Source organism: Stenella coeruleoalba, assembly GCF_951394435.1.
Source record: "Stenella coeruleoalba genome assembly, chromosome: 2".
NCBI classification, from domain to species: Eukaryota; Metazoa; Chordata; class Mammalia; order Artiodactyla; family Delphinidae; genus Stenella; species Stenella coeruleoalba.
This window is the reverse complement of record NC_137147.1, coordinates 180615099-180638403: the sequence shown is the minus strand read 5'-3', so window position 1 is coordinate 180638403 and position 23305 is coordinate 180615099. Positions and strand designations below refer to the sequence as shown.

Here is a 23305-nt window from a genome sequence, read left to right as displayed (position 1 = left end):
GTAAGTCACAGATTCCAGAGACATTGGGCCGTAAAATTTTAGCTATAAAAGGTAACTGACGACTGGAGGTACACAAGGAGAATAAATAAGGACCAATTTTTCAGTTAAAAAAAACAATAAAACCTTTGAAAAGATCCTTGGAGTCTAATCTTTAAAATGCAGTTTAAAACTAAATCTTAGAAATGCTATGAGTAAAGAAAGCCCGGCAGTCTGCAGCCCCAGCAGGTTCTCGAGTTTGGGAGGACCGCAAACACGGGCCGGGCTGTTCAGAGTCCAGCGTTTCTCTGTTAAAGAGCTTGGCGGGTCTTCTCGCTAATTAATCTAAAGAGAGTTTAGAATGCAGAGCGTTGGAGTGAAACAATTGTTCTGTTGTGGTTTTTATTGTGAGAAGCAAGGACTACGTCTCTGACGTCCTCTAGGCCGGTGGCTGAACCCATTACTGCAGTTTATTTGGCTTTTCAGCAGATGTTGTTGTTCACCTTTTGCATGGGAAGTGTTATCTCAGTCGTTGAAACCTTGCTATTGTGCTTTGTTTCGAGGGCGGGCTGACTTAGGGAATGCAGCACGCGCTAAAGGGGCGCTCACTTGCTAAAGCCAGCAGCCCAGAGGGGCTAGAACAGTCTCCAGTACTTTGGTGTAGTCTCTAAACGTTACATGTCATTGAAACATACAGGAACCGTCCGGCTGCTAAAACCTCAGTTATCTTGTTCTGAATTTGTGATGTTTTGTTTAGTTTGGCTTTATCACCTCAACTTTCTTTAACTAAATATATTTTCCAGAAACTTTCTAAAGGTAATATATTGACAGTTGGGGACCGCCTGGCCCAACTGACAGAGCCTTTTATTATCAGACCACTAAATATCTTTGTAGTTTGCTGCTTTTTGGTTCTCTCTCTAGAGCCTTCTCATTCAGCTTGTTTCTTCTGTGTGTAAGTCTAAGAATTTAGATACTATTATAAAGACACACCAAGATACATATTTCAAGGAGGGAAAGAAAAGGGAGAGAGAGAAAGCAACTGTGTATAGGAAGACGAATTGGAGAAACAGAAACCAGATGGTTTTATCTCTTGACACAGTGGGGCTTGGGGGCACTTTTACTTTTTACTTAAACGCTGAATTTTTCAGTGTTTATTTCTAGAATGACATTATATGACTTTCGCAATTAGAAAATAAATAATGTAAGAATTATATGAAATAATTTAAACTAACATTTTTAAATGTTGGCTCTTTTATTCGAAACAAAACGAGTGTGTTATACGTTTAATAGACGACTTCAGGAATCTTTGTTTGTGGAGTTTGATGTCTATGGTGATAGTGGAATTTAATTCTAACCTATTATAAGTTTTACAGTTGTTTTTGCAAATAGCCAACAATTCCAGAAGATTTAAAAAATCGTATCCAATTTCAGTCCTTTTCTTAATGACTGCTAATCTTTTGGAAATGTTAATGAGGTACTTAGGGTCTCTTACAAATGGGTGAGGTCTCCAAAGCAATAATTGTGTGACAGGATTTAGAGGTGAAAGAGAAGATCTGTGTGTGTGTGTGTGTGTGTGTGTGTGTGTGTGTGTGAATGTGTATGTATGTGTGTTCATACAAGTTGTGGTGAAGAGACAAAGAAGTTAGAAGAGATAATATTTATGAAAAAAATAAAGTCTGTAATATTTGGTACTTTATTTTCTTCTCTTTTTGAATCAATGCCTTAATACCAACCCAACCCAGCAAGATTAGTGTTCCAGGAACCTTTTGATCTCAGACCCAAGTTTTCCATCTCGTTGTTTTTTTTGTTGTTGTTGTTGTCACCTTAAAGAAACTTAACTCCATGACGGTTGCCCTACTAAAAACTATTACTTCCCAGGTTCAATACGCTTTTTATGTCTAAAGAGGTTTTCACCACTTGAGGGCCCTGGCAGAGCTGGTCATCCCTCTGTGGTGTGGTGACGACAGTGTGTGAGAACTTACTGTCCCAGGACTTAAACTGTTGAGCTCTTTATTTAATTATTAAGACTGGAAAGGGAAATGGCAATCCTCTTGCTCATAATAAAATACATGGCTCTACCATCGAAAAAAACACCAAAAAAAAAGCTGTAGAAAGCAATAAAAATCCATGCCTCAGTTAGCAACATGCCTCAGTCTGGTTTGTTTTGTGTCTTGGCTATTCACCTCTTGTTTAAAGAAAGTACTTTGTTATATATTAATCATAACATTTGACCAAAAAATTGTCAGTTGAAGAAATATTTACAGTCAACTGCCAACAATTTGAGGGACTAATTGCATCTTAAGGATGGAATGTCAGCAAATGCAACTGAGAACGTGTTCTAGAAGAGTAACAATGTCTCATCGAGACCTTTAGAATGCTGCTTGTAATCTTACATACAATTCCATCAGCAGAACGTGATTTTGAGCCTGCTATAATCAGGTTAAGTATATCTGTAGCAGATAAGACGCAGATACCATATACTAGACCCTTTGAGCCTTACGTAATTTACTATTCATTTATTCTTTTCTTCTGTGTCACTTCTATGCTCGTTGAGTCTTCCAAATATGCCGTACGTTTTCAGTGGTACATTTCCCTAATCCTACCTATGTAGCTTTTTGTTTTTACGGGTTTTTTTCCCCGATGATGAAATAATAATAAAGTGTGAGAAAGTGCCAATATTTGACCATTTTTTACCCGTAAAACTTCATACGGTTCGATCTACTCCATTTCATTACAGAACATCATAAAATACAGTAAAGTATAAATAAGGACATTGTTTTAAAAACTCAGAATCCAATAGCACTGTTGCTATTTTAGTATGTTTCCTCTTCCCCACACTGTGTGTGTGTGTGTGTGTGTACGTATATAAATGAAATTGTATTATATGCACTGAATCTAGGCTTTTGTAAACTGTCTGTTTAACACGGGACCAGGAGCATTTTCTCCTGTGCCGTTATATATCTGAAAACATCATTTTATACACCTGTGTGCATATTGTAGTCTACCACGTGGACGCACCAGAATTTTAACCATCCCTTAAATGAACATTTAGTTTAGCTTTTTTTTATTGTCATAATTAGAACTTGGATAAGTATCCTTATATAAAACTTTATGTGTATCTTGGATGATTTCATTAGGGTGGATCCCAAGAAGTGAGATTATTAGTCTATAGGATTTCAGATTTTTAAAGATTTTATAACATTAATCACTTTTAAGAAAGGAAATAGCATTTACCTACAGATCCCTGCACACAGTCATACACAAATAGGAGAACCCTTAAAGCTCACTCACCGTGTCCTCACCAACAACAGCTATTGCTTTCTAGAAGCTTCAATAATTTGAGAAGTGAATAGTGGCATTTGGGTTTAATTTGCATATCCTTGATCACAGGTGAGGGTGAACATTTGGTTCATATTTCTAATTGGGTATTTGTCTCTTAGTTTTCAGTGCTAGGCAGTTGTTAAAAAGGCAGAAAAGTGCTGGTTGATTTCATGAGTTTATTAATATTTTGTTTCATTTCACTGTCTAGCGGAGCCTGCTGACCGTCAATACGAAAAGATGGAACATTTTTATAAATGGGAAGGGAAGAGGCAGTGGAGCCTGTTTAGGTACCATTCGTTCGCAAGGCTCCGCCTCTAGTGATGAGAATGCCTGAGTCACGCCTCCCAGCCTAGGAGGTCCACAGGTGGGGGTGTGGGCGGGGCTTGTGTGTCTTTGTATTCTCCGAGCGCAGGGCCTACACACCCAGGGCAAAGCAGGTTGCAATCAGTGGGCATCACTGCGCTCGGGGTCTTCTGGGAGCGAGGGTGCTGGGTGGTAGACTCCCTGGCCTTACCTGCGCCCTCCTCTCAGCGTGTGGCCGCTTAGCTCTGCTCTCTGGGCTGGCCTCTGTATGGGTGCTACGTACGAGGCCAAGGTCAGAGGGTCTCTCTTCCTGTGACCCAGTTAGCTTTGTTCTGTGTCAGAGCCACAAGCTGTATTCTCTTCACCGGGGCCGGCTGACTTAGAAATGCACGCTGCTCATCACAGGGGAGAAGAGGCTAGAGAGAGGGGCAATTTCTAGAGCTAGAAGGACCCCGAAGAACCTCTAGTTCAGTCTTCTTAATTTACTTTTTAGGGAGAAGACTGAAACCCGTGGGTTCTCTCCTTTTCTCCCATGCATCGTCTCAGGCCCCGTTCCACACAGCAGATGTGTACTGAGCAACGTGCAGGAATGGAAATTAGTCCCTACAGCGAGGGGGTGGACGGCTCAAGTTCATGCTCCAATGCTGATGGGTTGTTAGCGGTGCTTTCCTAACCTCACCGTCCCTTCAGCCTGGATATAAAGGATACAGCTGCTACTTACAGAACTTAGAAGCCCACCGCGGAGTAAGACGGCTTTAAGTGGTCTCGTTCGGGTTCTTTGGAAAGGACAAAAACTCTGATGAAAAGCCATTCGAGAATGATTTGGGCACAAAGAAATTTTGCAGGAATAAGTTGGTTAAATTAAAATCGAATGACCTGTCATCTCCAACCGGGAGTTATTTCCGACTTCTGTGTTTCTCCTAATGAAAGGACCATTACCTTAGTCACCAAGACCAAAATCCATTGTACTTCTTCCCTTGAAAGTTACTCTCAATAATTTCCTTCATCCCTTATCCTCTCTGCTACCACCCCTGCACATTACAAAAGAGGGGACTTGTGACTACTTGTCCACACGTCTGTCCTTGTTCTGACCGTGTTAGTCCTTCACTTTCCTGCCAGAGTCAGTGTAAAGCACCTTTCCTTTATCTGCCCAAACCCTTCTGTGGTTTCACACTGTGTGCTCATTTAAGTCCAGATCCTGTTATCGTTGCAGATAAGGGTGGCTGTTTCTTTTTTACTTTTTTTATAAATTTATTTATTTGTTTATATTTGGCTGTGTTGGCTGCACTGGGATGCGCGCGGGCTTTCTGTTGTTGCGGTGAGGGGGGGCTACTCCTCGTTGCAGTGTGCGGGCTTCTCACTGCGGTGGCTTCTCCTGTTGCAGAGCACGGGCTCAAGGCAGGTGGGCTTCAGCAGTTGTGGCACGAGGCCTCAGTGGTTGTGGTTCACAGGCTCTAGAGCTCAGGCCCAGTAGTTGTGGCACGCGGGCTCAGTAGTCGTGGCTCGTGGGCTCTAGAGCGCAGGCTCAGCAGTTGTGGCACATGGGCTTAGTTGCTCCGCGGCATGTGGGATCTTCCCGGAACAGGGCTCGAACATGTGTCCCCTGCACTGGCAGGTGGATTCTTCACCTCTGCGCCACCAGGGAACTCCCAAGGGTGTCTGTTTCTATGCAGATAATTTTTTTTCTCTTAGAATTTAGTTTTTTTCTGAAAGTTACAAGCTCCCCTCCCATCTCTCATACGTGCAGTTTGTCCGTTTTTCAGCTTCACACGGCAGCTTTTATGAGAACCCCAGGTCCCCAACCAAGAGCCTGGAACCCAGAATAATTGAAGAGGTCTGCTGAAGGTCGGAGAGCATCGTGTGGTGTATTTGTGAATGAATCGTGTTACTGAGTATTTGAGTGTTTAGAAGTCAGTGCTAGTACGACCATCAAGACGTTGCCGTCAGCGAGGCACGAGCCCTCGTGTGTGTGCGTGTACGTGCGCGTGTGTGGTGTGTGTGCTCAGTGTACAAGGGAAGCATCGCCTCGAAGAGCCGTCTCAGTCCAATAGAATAAAGAATTTTTTCCTTTTAAATATAGTTTTCATCTTCATGCCACCATGCCTTCTCTCCTTTCTTGTTTATATTTATGCATTATTTGGTAAATTGGGAAACTTCTGTTGCTTATTAAGGAAGGAAATTGAGAGCCTACAATAGTGCACGGGCTGTGAAGCTGGACAGACCTTGGTCTGACCCTTGGATCTGTGCTTGCAGGCTGTGTCACCTTGGACTCTCAGCCTTGGTTTTCTCGTCTATAAAATGGAGACGTTCATATCCACAGCAGGACATTTACTGGGAGTAGAAAACAAAGTGCGCCAGGCAGCTAGCAGAGTAGCTGGCAGACTGCAGATGCTCGGGGACGGATGATGTTATTATCTTTCATGCGCTGCTATTCTGAGCTTATGGAACAGGCTCTTCCTTCTGCTTTGTACAGAGAGAGTTAATTGCAGCGGTGGCAGGGGGATAAATTAACCACAGATTGGAAGATGTTCTTGGTGAATTCGTCATGCATCTCCTGGAGGGTATTTGAGCATCTTACCACCTAGCCCAAGCATCCTCAAGGGGAAGAAAAGTAATAGAATATAAACCTAGTGATGTCATGACTCAATCATAAAACCCAACCCGGGAAACTGAGCTGTTCAGCATTGTTATTCCTCTCCCTCCCCCCCCACCCCTCTAAACCACCTAGATCACAGCCTGTGTGCCGTAAGCATTTCTCTTTGGGCCTCATCTCATGAATTTCGTCTAATCTAAACCAGTCCTGTCGAGGTGAACAAGAGAACTGTGGACTGAACCCAGTCTTCTCACCCAGCTCACTGTTCCTTGTTTTTTATTTCCTTCACTGTTTCTTCGATTATTTTTGGAGTCTTGATGCTTATAATTATGCATTTTAATAACAGAACAGAGGGGGAAAAAGCAATAGTTTGCATTTAGTGTAACTATTTTTTGGTGTGTTGTCACACACTCAGCACAAAAGTTTTCCTCTGTAAAAAGAGACTTGTTATGAATCCGGTTTTCCTTCTTCGTATATACTGTCCTACACAATTTGCTTTAATCCAATGGCTTCTGTCGCTCAACTCAAGTTGTATAAACGGGTGAGAGGTTCTCTGAGCCGGGTGGCCAGGTTGGGCCCTGATTTCTCTTTGGTAACATTGAGCAACGCCACAAAGTCCAGTAGAAATTGCTCTCCTGACATCCTAGTAGCTACTAGAAGCCACACGCTTTTCTTTGGAATAAGCGGCTTGGAAGTTGAGTCACTTGGTAAAGGCCATCCGCCAAGCAGAAGCCAGGATGGAAAGCGAGGCCCTTCTGCCGAGAAAGCTCTCTGAGCTGCTCCGTTTTCGCTCTGATCGGGTGGAAGTCTGCAGACAGCTTCCACCTGAGATGAGAAGAAACAGCCGAACATACGCCCCCCAGAGAAGGAGACCCACCAGGACACGTGGCCCTTTTGCCAGGCCATCAGGTTTTTATTGGGGTGGCAGAGTTTTTCAACCGGTTTCTCAATTTTGTCTTTGAAATGATGGACTTAACTCTAGCAATTTGTGGGGCAGAGAATAGTAGGAAAAGATGAAAAGAGCCATAGTGAACTCAAAAGAGACAAAATGCTGCTTCCTGGCTCTCTCCAACCAAAAAGAATAAAAGCGGCAGCACTGCAGGTCCAGTTCATGCTGAGGGCTCCTTGGTGGCCCTCTTGGCTCCTGCTACACCGGGTTTTATCTGTCAACCAGTGATGCTGTGTTCCAAGGCCTCAGGTCTCGAGCCCCAGGTAGATCACAGGCAGAGGAAGGAAGCAGCAGACTGTCCTTTCCCTTAAGGAGGTTTATTTCTTTTCGTCTTATGCTCTTAAGAATAGAAAAGTAGCTTCACTTAGTTGCTGTGACTTTTCTTGAAAGGAAATTGTTGATAGGACAGAAGAGGTGTATTTGCTGTTGAGAACAGAGCAAGGAACTTGTTAGACTAAGGAATTTCTCATAGCTTGATGGGGTCATTGAACTTGACGGAATTTCAGGGGTCACCTAGTCCAGCATCCTGACCAGCGCAGGATCGATTTCTACATCAGTGCTTTCCAAACTGTAGGTTGTGACCGATTCGTGTGGCACTGAATTTACTGGGTAGTGGCCAGCATGTTTCAAAAGTGAAAATGGAAGAGAAAATATGAGAGCACCCGTCAGGATGTGAGGGTAAGTACTTTCCCTTTCAAGTTTTGACTAAGGTGTGTACACACACCTTCAGTGGATTTGCTGTAAAAACAACAGAGTTGACAAATCCTTGACCGCCACTGAAGACTCTCCCAGCCACGAACTCCCCCCTTTCAGAGGCAGCCGGGCCCTGATGGACTGTCCTGTTAACACGTGTGTCCTTATCTTAAATGTCTTCTCTGCATCAATGGTATTCAGATAGTCATAGGATGAAAAAGATACTGAAAGTGGGCTCCTTCGTGTCTGTCCTTGTGTCCCGGGACTCCTCCCCTGAGAGTGCATCTAGGTACCTGCGCTGACTGGTCTTCTCTTTATTAGATGTTCCACTATGACTATTTGACACAAGGTGACAAAGTAGCAAAGAAAAAAATTTCTTACATGGACTGGCTGGAAAATCATACTCACAGGGTGATCTCACAGTGCAGCCCTACCTTGAGGGATTTGTTTGGCTTAGAAGCGATCTTCCAGAGGCCTTCCTGACCCCTTGAGAGCCTGGGTGAGGGTCCCGTCTCTCCTCCTGTCCTTGTCTCCGCCGCAGCGCTGTGACACTGTGGGGAGGGGCAAGCCCCCGTCGGTGTGCATGCGTGTGCCATGCTTCAACGACTTGTTTTCCCGCTGTCGCCACAGCGAGCCAGTGAGCTGCTTCTCGAGAGCAAAGAACGTGTCTCGTTCATTGTTATAGTTTCAGCGTCCAGTGCATCCTAGGCCCTCAGGAATTGTGTTTCCACGTTTGGGACTCTGTAAAATAACATTTGCTGTTGTCAGTGACTCGGAGGGCGATGGAAGCGTCCCTTCCTGGAAGACAGCTGTCTGGGTGATGGAAAGCGGGAGTGACTTTGGAAATCAAGAGTCACATCCCAAGTGATACGAAGGGAATCAGGAAGGGTCTAGTGGTCACAATGAATAACGAAGGTGAAAGCTTTTCATCGGGCAGGTAACCCTTCAGAGACAAAGGAGACATCGCTGCATGATGAACGCACTCTCACATTTGTGCACGAGTTACACTTTTCCCTGTACTTATGTGGCCTTCAGAACGGTCTGGTGAGCCAAGAAGAGAGTGGCCATTTTGCAGGTCAGAAAACTGAGGTTTGGTGTGGTTCATGACTTGCCCCCGGGATCATGGCTGGGGCTGGGTGTCAGCACCACCATGGGGATGAAAAGTCTCCTGCCCGGGCCCTAGAACAACGCAGGTTTGACCTTCGCGGGGCCGCAGATACACAGATTCTTTTCAGTAAGCGCCTCCTTACAGGGTGTGAGCCTGCACGCCCAGGCTCGGTTGAATCCGCGGATGGGGAACTGAGGATACAGAGGGACCCTGTGTACAGAGGCCTGACTGTAAAGTCACCCCCAGATTTCTGATGACCCGGGCGTCAGCGACCCAAGGGTCCACTGTACACACACATCTCTCCAAGTTGTAAACCCTCATGTTATAATAGCTTGCGTTTATGTCCAGCTTTGCTGTGTGCTTGTCTGAATAGCAGCCCTTTGGGCTGGTGGGCAAGGGTGGCCTCGGGTGCCATCCGTTCAGAAGGCCGCTGTCTCAGGGCTGGGCAGAAAGTTTGAAAGGGCGCATCTCCTCCTCAGCACCTTGGCGTCCCCTCCTGGTGGCCAGGGGGATTGCTGCGTTAGGGACAGGCCAGCCCTTCTGCAGTAGGTAAGGATGCTACGGGAAGGACACTGAATCCAAGAGGGGTTGGGACCACCGCGTGGCTATTGAAACTCTGTCTGAGGGGAGGGCTGATGTTTGGCCTGGGGTGGAAAGGAGGGAGAAGACCAGGCTCTGAGTTGGGGTCGAGAAGTGGTGAGTGCCAGCCAGAGGGAGAGGGGTCCTCTGGGGATTGGGTGGGCGCTGGGCATCCCACCCGGGCGGCAGGGCCTGTGGGTCACCCCCTCCCATGGGGCCCCACGGCCTGCGTGCCGAAGCTGCTGTGTTTCATTCTCCTGCTCCCCCAGGCTGCTGGCCTCTGAGGCCGAGCAGGTTACGAGTCCCCCCAGATCAATACACTTTTGACCTCAAACCTCTAAGGTCAAGTACGGCTTGTTTGCGTTTGGGTCTTTTTTGAAAGGTATTCACGTCCTGGCCTGAGCTGGCGTGCCACTTAAGGGTTTGCTAACTATACCTACACACAGACAGAGCCAGGATGGAGCGGTTCACCTAATCCCGGAAGGACAGTGACCCACGGGCCTTTTCCTTGAGGGTCATTGCTTCTTACCGCTCTCACAGTGCATTCTGTGGTGGACGCCGGCCTGCTCCTCTGCGTACTGGGTGGCCAGCCAAAGCGCGCTTGGCTTTGCTTTTCAAGAGCCTGACGTAGTAACGGAGAGAGAAACTGAGTGTCCTCGGACCTAAACTCTAACTTTAGCCGTGGTGCCAACTGGCTGTGTGACCTTGAGCCAGTGAGTCTGGGGACCCTAGTCTAGGCTACCAGGATTCTGTTGCCGTGTCATTTCTTTACTCCTGGTATGACGGCACCCCAAGTCTATTTTAAATGCCAGTTCCCCATCTCATACACATGCATGTGCAGTTTATGGAGTGAACTCCTAATCATTCTTCAAAACCTAGCTCAAATGTCCCTTCCTCCCACTGTGCATTCATTCAACAGTGATTTATTGAGAGCATACTCTGTGCCAGATGCCAGGGCCTAGCACTGAACAAGACAGACCTTGCCTCCACGTCGCCACGGCCCTGGGTTTGTGATGGAATCCCTTTCCTCTGCAGTCCCAGCCCAGGGCCCGGCTCAGTGGAATCGGAAGGAACGCTCGCCTCTCTGGTCCCTCCATTTCTCTGGCCATGTTGTACAAGCACCCTAGAAGACGCACAGCAGCAGGTCAGGAGTGGCAGAGTTGCCGTGGAGACGGTTCCACTAGTAGTACAGCCACGGCAGGAGCCTGTGGCTGTTCCGTGACGTGTAGGTACCTGACGGAGAACCACAGACTTCCACAGTCTGGTCCCCCCACCCTCTCCGTGCTGACAGTGGAGACTTTGCTGCTGCCGGGCCGAGAGTGTGATGAGCTGAGGACGGGCACAGTCAGCGGGATCCTGTGATGGGCCCCCGTGAGAGGTCCCGTCAGCAGGAAGCACGTGCGCCCCCTGCGCCCCCCTGCGCCCCCCTTTCACCTGCAGGCGGGCGGCAGGCATTTCCTGGCCATTGTCTGCAGGGGCTGCCACGGTGCTCGAGCTATTTCCGTCCACCAGCCAAGCGGGGCTGGAGCTGGCCGGGCTCTTCCAGGCCCGCTGCTGTGTGCTGCTCTCCCAGGCCAGCATCACAGCCCAAGGAGAGGCAGCGGCAGGTCTCACCAAACCGCCTTCCACCCTATTAGCGATGGGAAGACGCAGGAAAGAAGATTCTCTGGTGTCAAAGTAAACATGGCAGTGCCACGTCTGTGCACGCGTGTGCCTTCTCGTGGGGCTCTGTCCATTTTCATTCTTCTTGGCCGGTACCGTTGTCTTAGGACAGTGTGTTTGGGGAAGTTGCCACTGTTAAACTAAGGTGCCCTGGCAGGATTCGGACGTGGGCGCCCTGGGCTCAGAGGTGCAAACCATCTCCCCAGGATAACGTTGCGGAGGGATTTGATTCTTACAGGTTTCGTGTGGGAAGGAACTTGGGATCGTGTAGCGCATTGGGTGTGTAGGCTTGGTCAGCGTTTCTCATTAAGGGCTGAAGATCTATTTTCAGCGGCTAGTTACCCACTCAGATTGCGTCTGCTGAAGTGCATCCTGGCCCCGGGTTGATTAAAGATCTCGCTCTGCCCTCTTGGAGCAAAAGGTGTGTCTCCAAGATGAAAGCAGGGAAGTACAGTAAGATTAAGCTGGGAATGGCTCTTTTTAGCAGCATGGAGTAGTAATTGCAGCTTCCGAGTCTCTCTCTTTGTTTTGTCTTCTCTCCGGTGTGTGTTGTCCTCCGATGTCTGGGCTGTGGGCTCTGGGGACACTGTCAATCATTTCATGGCTTAAATCGCTAGTCCGACTCTCCCACCAGGAGCGGCCATCCGAGGGCGCGGTCCCCAGCATCGGCGCCCCGCCCTGGCTCAGCGGAATCAAAGAACAGACGCCACCTCTCTGGTCCACGAGGGGCCAACTCACCCAAGCCCGGGCTTGAATGAGTTGCAGGAGCCCCCCTTCCCTTCCTCTGCTGGCACCGCGCCCAGGGTCCGGACTGGTCGGGGTCGAGGGCGGGCGAGGCGCGGGGCCCCAGCGGGAGTCGGTGACGGCTCACAGATACTCTCCTTCCTTGTCCCGCAGTGTGGGTCCTGCCACCACGACGGCCCCGGCGGCGGGGCTTGGACGCGGCCCGAGCGCTATGTACAGCGTAGAAGACCTCCTGATCTCCCACGGCTACAAGCTGTCCAGAGAGCTGCCGGCGCCGCGCAAGGATGATGGCGAGGGGCGCCAGCCCGTGAAGTCCCGGGCGCCGGCGGGCCCCGGCCTGCTGAACGGGTGTGACGATGGCCCTGCCGCCTCCCCACGCGGCCAGGCCTCGCTGGGGACCGGCCGCCTGAGCGAGCCCGACAGCCGCGGCCGCGGGCCTCGGGGCCTCGGGGAGCCCCCGAGCGCTGCTGCCGCTGCGCGGATTTCCGAGGCTGGGTAAGCTCCAGCTGAAGCCACCGTTCCCCGTGCCCCGGGGGTCTGGCAGTGGGTGTGTGAGTCCGTCCCTGGCCACCTCCGGTGGGGCTGGGGGGCCTGGGAGGGGGGGAGCAGAGCGGCACAAGGCGGCGTGCGCGGGGACGCAGGGCTGGTGCAGCGGGCGTTTAGCGCAGAGTGGCCGGTAACCGAGTTCCGCCCGCTGGCGCGGCGTCTAAATCCTCAGACGCCTCTTTGTTCCCATGTAAGCTCTTCGTATCTCCTCAGCCAGGAATCACTTAAAAGCACTGGAGAAGCCAGTGTATGTCAGGCACACATTCCCAGCACGTTCTGCTTTCTCATCAACATGTTTCACCACCTTGTACCTCACAGAGTTGGGAGACGGATACGCCTCCTCCACCCGTGCCGAAGCAAACCTTTCTTCTCGCGTATCCGTGTAATTCCACTGGCCTCCACCCATCTTTTCACAAACGCACACACACGTGCGCACACGCACACACACACGCGCACACACGGGCCCTAGTGTGGAGATCGCGTCTGAATACAGCTGCGTCTGTGGGTGTTTTCTTAATAACCAAAAAGAGGGTGGACCGGGGAGGGTTGGTGGAGGGGGGGGAGGTAAATTAGAGGGAACTTGGGCGGCTTTGCCCCAGAGCCCGCGCGGGAGAGGACTCCGCAGCCCTCACCCGGTGCCGTTTCAACCTAGGGGAACCCTTTGCCATCACTTCCTAAAGCTGTGTTTGCCTTTAATGCTGCCCGGGGACCAGGCTCAGACCGGGGGAGGGGCCGTGCCTACAAAGAGCGCGAGGCTGGGTACAGCCGGGCAAAATGGGCCACCCAAACAGGTGGGAGCAGAGGCCTCTGTTTAAGGGAAGCAAACAGACATGCAAACGAAAAGGGCAGTGAGTCTAGTCCAAAGGGAATGAACTAGCTTCCACGGTTACAGGTCGCCTTTCACAGGGAGGATCTTCCTTGTTGGTCGACAGCCTTCAGGGAGGGATTTTGCTCTTACAGGTCAGAGCGTTCAACACCTTGGTCACTGAGTACAAGCAAAGGGGCGGGCCCCTCTTCACACCCAGTGGAGTAGAAGCAGGTTTGTGTTGCCAAGTCAGAGCTGCCTCTCTGTGGAGGGCGAGGTTGTCACTGATGGGGCGGGTTCAGGAGGGCGCCCAGGATGGAGAAGGGCTTGAAGCTGCTTTTTTTTAACCTTGCCCTTCAAAACCTGCCCTTATGTCCACTACTGCCTTTGCAGCCCTGTTCCCTGAAAAGCATGCCCACCGTGGGTTTTGGAGGAGGGTGATTGCGGGTATGTTGTCCGAGAGCCAGGACAGCCTTAGCTGCTGCTGCACAAACGCGTTCTGGGTTTCACCCCGCCTCCTGTGCTTCCGGTTCTGTGCTGAGCACGCCTGCACCTTCCGCCCTGGATTTCAGGGCACCGAGGCTGTGCCCTGCTCCCCCTCCTGCATTTCCTGCAGAGCTTGCTACGCGCTGGGCACACAGTGTGTCCAGTGTAAGCCCAGGGATTCAGTTCATCCACCCAGCCTCGTAACAGTTGTTGAGAAGCAGAAGGTTTAGTTTCTAACGAGGTGAAGACGATGGCCTTGGAATCCCTGCACACGTGCCACGAGTGGGGTCCATCCCAGTCCAAAGGGCTGAATCAGAGATCAGAGTTGGGTCCCGCTCGGGAAGCAGCAGAATCCCCTGGAGGATTCCACGTGGGCAGTGAGGCTCCCAGCCCCGTTCACAGCTTGCTCAGGATTCCCTAGCCCTGTGTGATCACGGGGGCCTGGGAACCTCAAGGCCCTCCATCCCAGCCTCCCTCAGACCTATAGGCGCCTTTCTTTCTGTCGCAAGTGAAGGGCTCAGCTGGGTTGAGAGCAGCGCTGGGACGTCTTTGCTTGTCGACAGAGTTCTGAGCGATCTGGCCGTTCCCCCCCGGTTCTGAGGCTGCCCGGTTAACTTGGGAGGTGTCGAGGTGCTTTTGGATTGAAGGTTGCCTTGTAGGGTAGAAAGAGAAAACGCATTCATGTTCGCAAAGATGCATGCCAGCGCCCCGTGCCTCAGAGACCCGCTGCCCAGCTTCCTGGCTTGAAGTGAAAAGACGTTTTCTTTCTTTAGTGGCCAGTAGAGAACTGGAAAGAGGAGGCAGACGGAAAGGTAGGCTGGAGCGGATTACGTTTCCCTTTCGGGAGAAGCGTGCCTTGAGAGGAAATAAATAGATGCTAACAGTTAAAGCTTAATTCTGAGTCGGGACGCATCAGCGGCGCGCAGCTAGATCCCAGCCTTTAGTCATGGGGCGAGGCAGCCGTGCTCCTGCACCTGGCCTGGTCCCCACTGTGACTCTGCCGGGCTGGCCTCCGGGTCTGGGGGGCCGCTGGGGCCCAGGATGCGCTGTCCAACTCCAAGCCATCAGGGTGACTGGGGAGCAGCACAGGGGCCCCTCATCCTGCAGTTCCTCGGTGGGGTGAGGTCTGCCCTAGAGAGTGCCCTCACCACAGGCAGGTCCGCAGCACCCCTGGACCTCCTGGGGACGGGGGGCTCAGAGCAGTTTGGAAGAGGCCACAGGGGCCGAAAGGAGACTGGTTTGTTTTATTCTGGTGGAATGGTGGAGAGGTAGGCATGTTAGCAATGTCGTTATTTTATAGCCAAGAGCTTGAAGCTCAGAGAACGTCAGTGACTCTGCAAGGGCCACGCACTCAGTGCTGGCGTGGAGGGAAGCCCGGCTCGGGCCACAGCAGCACCGGGCCTGGCCACACTGTGCCTGGCGGGGCCCGTCGCCTGTGCTGGGCCATCCTCACGTCCTCCCCTGCACTCCCTGCCCGTGGGCGGGGGTAGCAACTCCCACGCGCCACCGAGCCCCTTCCTGTCTGGGGAGCTGTGTAGGGATGGCATCTGTGCTCCCTGGTCAGAGCCGGGTAATGACGCCGCCCTGCGCACACAGGCCGGGGCCACGTAGGTGGGGAGCAGTGTCGCCCGTCATCTGGGCGTGGCTGGAACATCAGGGTTCCCGGGTGAGAATGAAGAACGATAGGATTGATAACTCACATCACCTTAGAGTTTCTCGTGTATGAGCTGGTTATATGCAGCAAAATGTTAAAAAAAAAAAAAAGGCGGGGAGGAACACAGAACAGATTTGGAGCCTTGACTAGGTTCCCGAATGCAGGACCCACGCTTCCTAAGTGGGCGGAGAGGCTGTGCTCTGAGCTGTCGCTGTTGTTGGATCGAGCGATACCGAGCTCCTGGGGTGGCAGGAGGGGTGCAGGACCGGCTGAACCTGCTAAGAAGCCCTTCGGCCCAAGTGGGGAGACCGTTTATCCAGCGCGATAATTAGAGTCACTGCTGTCCAAAGCTGCGTCCCACGTGTTGCCGGGACTGACCTTCTCAGGGCTGGAGACTGGACGAGCGTGTAAAGCACAAACGCTGGCTGTGCGGCCCCGTCACCTGCACTGTCGACCCCAGCTCTGAGGTCGCGGCCTTGGTGGCTTCGTTTATGCCAACCTTGGGGGACGGGTGGGGAGGGGACAGTCACAGGCTCAGCAGAACTCCCGGGGGCCGCCTGGTCCCTGGCGGGAAAGCTTCCGTCCTTGTGGCTTCTCCGGGTGCAGGGAACCAGAGGCACCTGCGTGAAGGGGGAGGTGTGAGGATACCACGGGGGCTTGGCCCGCAGGACACGAAGACTGGCGGCCTCACCCGATGAGGGACGAGCAAGCTGGGCCCAGGACGGGCCATTAGCCCGGGTCTCTCCAGGCTGTGGCTCGTCCCTGCGGGACCCTCTCCGCCCGAGATGTCGCCTGTCACTGCGTCTCCCTGCACTGCAGCTCCTCCACTGACGTCACCAGCAGTTCCCCCTTCCCGCTAACCTGGGCTCCCCGGGACTCGAGTCCCACGTGGAGGCAGAGGTTTGGCTCCAGAGCCCCCGCCGACTTCCGCCCTCGGGTCTCAGTTTAAATTTCCAAGAGAAAGTATGTGTAGCTTGGGGCAGCCAGAGATGCTTTGGGCATGGTGAGCCTGCGGCCCTGTTCTGGTCGGCGGTCAGCACGCGAGGGGCTGGCCAGGGCAGGGCGGCTGGACAGTGGTGGGTGTCCGGGCCTCACCCGCTCTGGGCGGAAGGCTTCGGATGAGGCCGCTCTCCAGGCCAGGGTGGGCGCGGGGCTGACCGTGCACCCCACTCATATTTTCTTTTCTCTTCCCAGACCGTTGATTTAGGAACCCTAAAGCCCTGGCACGTCCCCCTTGAGTCATTCACTCCGCAGAGTGTTCACCTGGGTGCTAAACACTCCTAGATGGTCTCAGGGACCGGACTGGGGTGATGGAACTGGCTGTGTGAGTCACCCACGTGGTACAGAAGAAAACTCACAGGTCACGTCAAATGTCACTACAGTATTCCCATAGCAGGAGAACCGAGGATGTACATAGCAGGGAAACCCAGGATGTACATAGCAGGGAAACCCAGGATGTCTGTAAAACTGCAGACAGCGTTCTAGATGTCAGATGATTTAATGCTAGGCTTTTGTTGTGTCCTAATCTTGGCCGTATAACCAACAGCAGATACTAACTGTGTGCATCTTCTCTGTGGCCTCTCTGTCCTCCCCATGGCAACATGAAAAGGATGCTTCTGAAAGCTGGTATTTACATCTGTGCTCAAAGCTTATAACGAGTAGACTTTCAGTTCATCAGTTTGTACCAAGTTTAACTATTTCTGCACGTACTGCCTTGTTGCAGGGTGTGCTTGCCAACACACACACGCACACACACACACACACACACACACACACACACAGATTAAGGGGAAACAGAGGAAACGCGCAAAGGGGGAAAGCTAGCTGTTATCTGTATGTGGAGGAAACTGCATGCTTAAATGCAAGTAGCCATCACTGAATAATACTCGGCTACCATTAAACTTGTGAAACACTGTTATCAGGCATTCCCTGTTTCCTTACTGTGTTTCCTTTGAAATGCTATAATCAGAGGAAGCTGTAAAGTAACGTAACATAGCAGAGGTCTGAACCTGAAAGTTGTACCACAATAAGCTCTTTTCTGCTCAGCCCCAGAAATCCTGAGAATAGCTTGTAATTATGTCCTGTCGTCAGCGCAGTCGTAGCTAATTAGAGACTCAGCAGTCTGAGAGGATCTCTGATGTGGGGTGAGGGGCCTCGTCTGGGGAGCCTTCCATCCGATCAGTGGACGTCGTTCTAGGTGGTGCTACTGGGTATGGTAAACAGTTCCTTTGCAGAGGCTTTTTAAGCTTCTCTCCCATCATATCCTGCTTATAATGGTTCTCCAAAAAAGGAACGCCTCGAGTTTAACATCTGTTTCCATGTGTCTCTTTCTCTGTACAGAATTACACTTCCACAAACATCATTTGTCTTGTAGCTGCTGCTTCGTCTCCTAAGTGTTAGGCCTTGTTGGTTTGACCACTTCACAGAGCAAAGTATGGGCTGTGTGAGCTGGAGCGCTCGTCAGCGCACGTGAAGCTCCAGACCTCCGATTTCCCGTTGTCTTGTTGTAAACCCTTCTTCCGAGGCACTTTGCTTTTGTTCATCAGCAGTGTCAGCTCCCAGAAGCCCGGACGCTGGTTCTCTCCCTGCACGCGCTCCCATGTTGCTCTCCCGTCACCATGTTTTCCCAAGAAGAATCAGGTGGACCCTTTGAACATGAGACTTCAGGGAGAACAGTGGGGAGGAGGACGAGGGCATCAGCAGCACAGCCAAGAGCTCCACTTTTCTTGGCAGCAACATTATCACCAAGAGGAGACTTGCTGGTGACGAGTTCCTTCTTCAGCTAGAGGACTGGGTTCGTTAGTAGGTGAGGAAACACCCATATATATCCGTAAGGATATGTCCTTGTTACGAGAACACGGGGAAAATTCTGGAATAATCTGCCTTACCTAGTGGATTCATGAGAGAGAAGGTGGGCCCCAGCTTGCTCTTCCTGCTTTGTTTGAATAGACTAGATATTGGTTGGCTGGACATCGTTGTTACGGACCCTCCCTTAGAGCCTGGCCGGAGGGTCAGGGTCTTGTTATGTCAGTCAGTGCAGGCCCATTGATTACAGCTTAGGAGAGGACAGTACGGGTCTACAATAACCCCACTCGAGGGCGGACACTCACTTGTCTCTTCCCTGCGTGCCCCTCACCCGCTCCGTGTACCATGTGAGGCGAAGACTTTCCAAATGGATCCACCCTGCTGAGAATTGCTTTTAATGGGGGTCATGATGGTACTAATAGCTAAAAACAGGGGGTTCGTATGTTAGACACTCTGCCAAACAGTTGAAATGTATTATCTCATTAATCCTCGCAACAAGCTTGAAAAGGAAGGCGTTCGGACCACCCACTGGACAGGGGAGGAGTCAGGCCAGGGGAGGCGAGGCGTGTTGCCGAGGGTATGTGGCCACGAAGCCCTGCTGCAGGCGTCTGGACCCCCGCCGTCCAGCGCCCCAGGAGACGCCCACACACTCCGGGCAGCGTCCCCACCCCGCCCCCTGGTGGCGCCACCGAGGGGCGCCTCGGCAGCTCCATCGCCGGGAGCCGCCCTCCTTGGGGGTCCGCCGCAGGCTCCCGGCAACCTGACCACAGGCCCTGTCTTCTCATCCCACTTCTCCCCACTTCAGCCCTTTCTTCCTGAAGCTGGGAAATCTGTCAGAAGGGGCCGGGTCACCCAGAGGAAGTGCAGGGCGGCTAACCAGCCATTGGGGGGAGGGTCCCACATCTGGGAGGGAGGGGACGGCGTCTGCCCCACGTGTATCCCCGAGAACTGCAGCTCCAGGCGCTGGCTTGTAAAAAGCAAGCAACGACCCTAAACGCCCCTCCCCGCAGCAGGGCCTCTTGGGCGGGGCCTCTGACTTAGGTCACTTGGATAAAAGGTCTTCACCAGACCTCGCAGAATCAAAAAGCTCTTGAAGTCCTACCCCGAAGATGATGCAGAAAACTGCCGGCCGCCACGGAGCAAGTTGCGTCCACTGCTGGCAACGCGGTCTGATAGCCAGCCCTGCCCAGGGACGCTGCCCATCCTGAGCTCATCTCTGTGGGCCCTGGACCCGGGCTCAGGCGTTCAAACCCCCGGGTGGAGGACCAGACTCAGAGGGCCTTCCATCCCCTGCGTCAGCAGATGTGTTTCCCGGGTGGGTCTGCTTAGTTACCTGTCCGTGTGGATACCTAGAGTGCTTTGGACTGTCTTCCTGCCCCGCCCCTCCCGCATATGCTAAAGTTAGCATCATTCATCAGTCCCGTCATTTATCATGCTTCCTCTTCCAGACCCATTGTTAAGTGTGTGTATTTTAAAAAAAAAAAAAACCAAACAGTAACCTCCTGAAATAGTCTCCCTGGTCCTTTATTTCAGCTGATTCTGTAGTATTTATCATTTGCACTCACTCATCGCGACATTGTGGAAAGCAGGCGTAACAGTACATTCGCCGTCCGACCCGACAGATGTGTGTCTCTTAGTCACCTCTGTGCCAGTGCAACTTGCAGTTCTTGTTCACCTTGAGCCGTTGGCTGAGTAGTGATCTGTCCATTATGTTCCCAGAGCAGCTTTGTCTCTTCTGACTGATCTTAATTTGTGCTAACCGCTAACCCTAGGCGTGACCTCTTCCTGACCTTAAGGCTCCCCTTTCCAAAATTAGCTTGTCTGTTACCCTGAGTCAGAGGGTTAGTCACACAGTGTAGTACACTGAATATACCACGGCTCGCTGGAAAGTGAAATTGCAGGCTTCCAGGCCCAGAGAGGACTGGGGAGGAAATTCTGTAGCACTAGATAGCTGACCGCGTCCCAGAAACGTGCCAGACACCCAGCACTGGGCTGCTGGCGCTGAGTCCCTCTAAAGAGATGCCCCAGTGCCCCTGCCAACCTAGAAGGAAAGCACTGCTCCTTCACGGGGTGGGAGGTCCTTTAAGGGATGTGTACTACCGTTATGCTCAGACTGTGCTCCTGGGTAAGACTGACCCTCCCATCTGGAAGAGGGCGTGGCTTCTGAAGGAAGGGACACCAGGGCTTCAAGGTCATGGGGCGGCACCAGCATCTGCTAGGGTGGTGGCCCTGCCAACGGGAAGAAGTCACTGGACTGGGGACCACTTCGGTGGGGCCTCCCGACCTCCACAGAGAAGACGAGCCTTTGGGGGCTGCCCTTGGGGGACCAGATTCAGGATCTTGTGGGGAAGGGAGGAGGGCATCTCCCCCCGCCCGCGGGGTATCAGGCACAGAGCTAGGCTGCATTGAGCCCAGGCGATCACAGGTTGGTGCAGCTCTGAGGACCGTGGAGGGGATAATCCTGCAGTGGGTGCAACCATGGTTAAAAACCATGGCCCCTGCTGCCCTTCTAAGCAGGCTTTCCTTTTAGAAAGGATGGTGGGATTTCCTGTTGCGGTTGAAAATGTCATGTGAACAGACAGAAAGGTCTCCTCACTTTTTTCATCATCAGCCTTTATACCTTCAGCAAACAGATCTGCCTCTTTTCCTATAGACATGTTGTTTTTCACATGTTTATGTTTCAAAGATTTTCCAAACACCCCGATCAGTGGTTCTGTCATCATCGTGTCTCTTTTCTGATACTCAGGGAGCTGCTCGCAGGTGTGGCTTCTGTCTCCTCTCTGACCTGTTCTCCCAGGGATTCTGTACAAAGACCCTGCTTGTCTCACTGACCTTGTCGACACCGTTTATTTGGGCTCTCACACGCCACTTGGCTTTCCTTATCTTTTTCCCACCCCGTATTAACGCGTTCAGCATGTTTTTTGTGAAACGTCCCATTGTTAACGTTTTGTAAATGTAAATTATTAGTCTCATTTTTTAAAAAGAAAAATTTGATCTCAGCTTATTTCCTCAAAGGTACCGGAAAACACGTTCTTGGCTTTGAAGCCATGTGAAGTGGCATACATTTTAGCTGTTAATGGACGTCATACACTGAAGCCAGTAGATATCCAACTTGATAACTTGTCTGAAGGAGAAATTCACCAGAACTGTCACCGCGTGGGCCACGTGTGCCTGTGAGAGCCAGGCTCAGACTAGGTACAAACTAGATGTTTGTGAAATCATTGCTTCATATAAAAGCATGTGTACTCTTTAAAATAGATTATTTAAAGTTCTCCGGGTGGATCTGTGTTTTCTTGAAACTGGGGCTTTGCTGTATTGTGCAAATAGAAGAAAGTTTTGCCTAGAATGCCCAGCCGTTTTGATCAGTTACAGATGGCAGCTTTGACAAGGTTAAGGTGATAACGGAACATTTTTGGGCGGGGAAGAAAACTGGCCCCCTTCCTGGCGTAGGCAACTACAGCCTGTTTATATCCTTGTCCTGTTTATGTCATTCTTGGTTTGCCTGTGATTATGCTCGTGGCCCGAACGTGGACAAATCGCACCTCAGGATTTCAGTCCCTCCAGACGTTTGCCGATAAGCACATTAAAAAAAAAAAAAAATGAGAGATTACTTGCACTTGTCTAGTAAGGAAACACATCGGCTGTGATAGCCGGACACGGGAACAGTGCGGCAGGGCCAGCTCTGCTCCACGCTGCGGGTGGGACGAGCCTAAACGGGCCGGACCGATCTGAGGTCACATTGCACAACAGGGATAGCATGATGCCCTGATCTGCCGCTTCCTTTTCTACGGATTGATTCTAAATAACCTGGGACCTGCTTAGTGTTGGTGAATAGAGTTTCTCAAAAGTGTTTCAGAACGTAAGCTACGTGGATGTCTGATAGCAGCATGATGGTTGAATAAAGCACGTACGCATGATAGACTGCCATTCTCCCATTGAAACTGTGCTCGTGAGGGATTTGTCATGACGCTGGAAGAAGTGAAACATGGTGGCTAACTGGGCTTTATGGCCACATTTGTTGGGTTTGAATTCTTTTCCCACCACTTGCAAGCTGTGTGACTTGGGAGAGTTGTTCAACCTCTCTGTGCCTCAGTTTCCTCCTCTGTAAAATGGGACTGACAGCAGTTCCTACCCCGGAGGGGTGCTGGTGAAGCTTAAATGAGTTAGGAAAGCACTCAGTAAGGACCTAGCACACTGTCACCACTATGTAAGTGTTGGCTGTCGTTTGCGCTGCAGATGTTGGGGAATGTTGACGTAAAACCAGAAAGCAGATCAACGCTAAGGCTGTTTGAATATCCACATCCTCACACACACACAGACCAGAAGATATACATCAAAATGACCGTCTCTGGGTATAAAGACTACGAGCGATTTTTGGGGTTTGTACTTTCCTATATTTTTCCACATTCTCAACAATGAGTGCGTATTACTTTTATAATTTAAAAAGCAATCAGGACTTGTAGAGTTGGAACCTTTCTTGCTTAGCCCGTGGTTAATCGAGGTAGCGGAACGCCCCAGGCTTCCTTCCGCCTCATGGGTTTTCTGTGTTACAGTCCTGGTCTCTGCCGGTTCGTGGGCAGTCGCTTAATATTTCTGCACAGTTCAGCAGTGTTCAGATCCTTCCTTCAGCTGCAGTAGAGCAGCTCTAAACTCGGGCTGCCAGAGTCATTTGAGGAGGTTTTGAAATATCTGGGCCCGGGCTCCTGGCGGCACTGATGAGATCCCCTGTCTGGGGGTGGGCCCTGGGCGGTGGTATGGTTTAAAGGGTCACAGGGAAACCCTGACGCCCAGCCAGGCGGTGGGCCACAGCCTGGAGCTGGCCGGCCGCAGGTGCCAGCATCTGTTACCTGGCAGAGGGCTCTTCTCCGGAGCAGAGCCCCTCAGTCTCAGAAGGTGGCCTGAGCATGTTTCCACGTCCCCTGAAGACAAGATGCCCAGAGAGCTTGGTAACAATAGACACCGGACCCTAACCCGGAGCTACTGAATCTGAACTTTCAGGGGCAGGGACATTGATAATGTGTATATTTAATGAGCCCAGTGGGTGGTTACCTTCGGGGAGGTGTGGGAACTCTGCTGGAGCC

At 51.2% G+C, this 23305-nt stretch overlaps 1 protein-coding gene across 1 annotated transcript in view; it reads left to right on the top strand.

Annotated features, from left to right (window-relative positions):
• The window catches only part of JCAD (junctional cadherin 5 associated), a 37553-nt gene that overhangs the window by 1866 nt on the left and 12382 nt on the right, over positions 1–23305 (top strand). Inside the window, exon 2 of the mRNA XM_079914932.1 lies at positions 12082–12423. Within this exon, the coding sequence (XP_079771058.1) occupies positions 12140–12423 (284 nt within the window). The 5' untranslated portion in view covers positions 12082–12139. The remainder of the gene's footprint in view (positions 1–12081; positions 12424–23305) is intronic.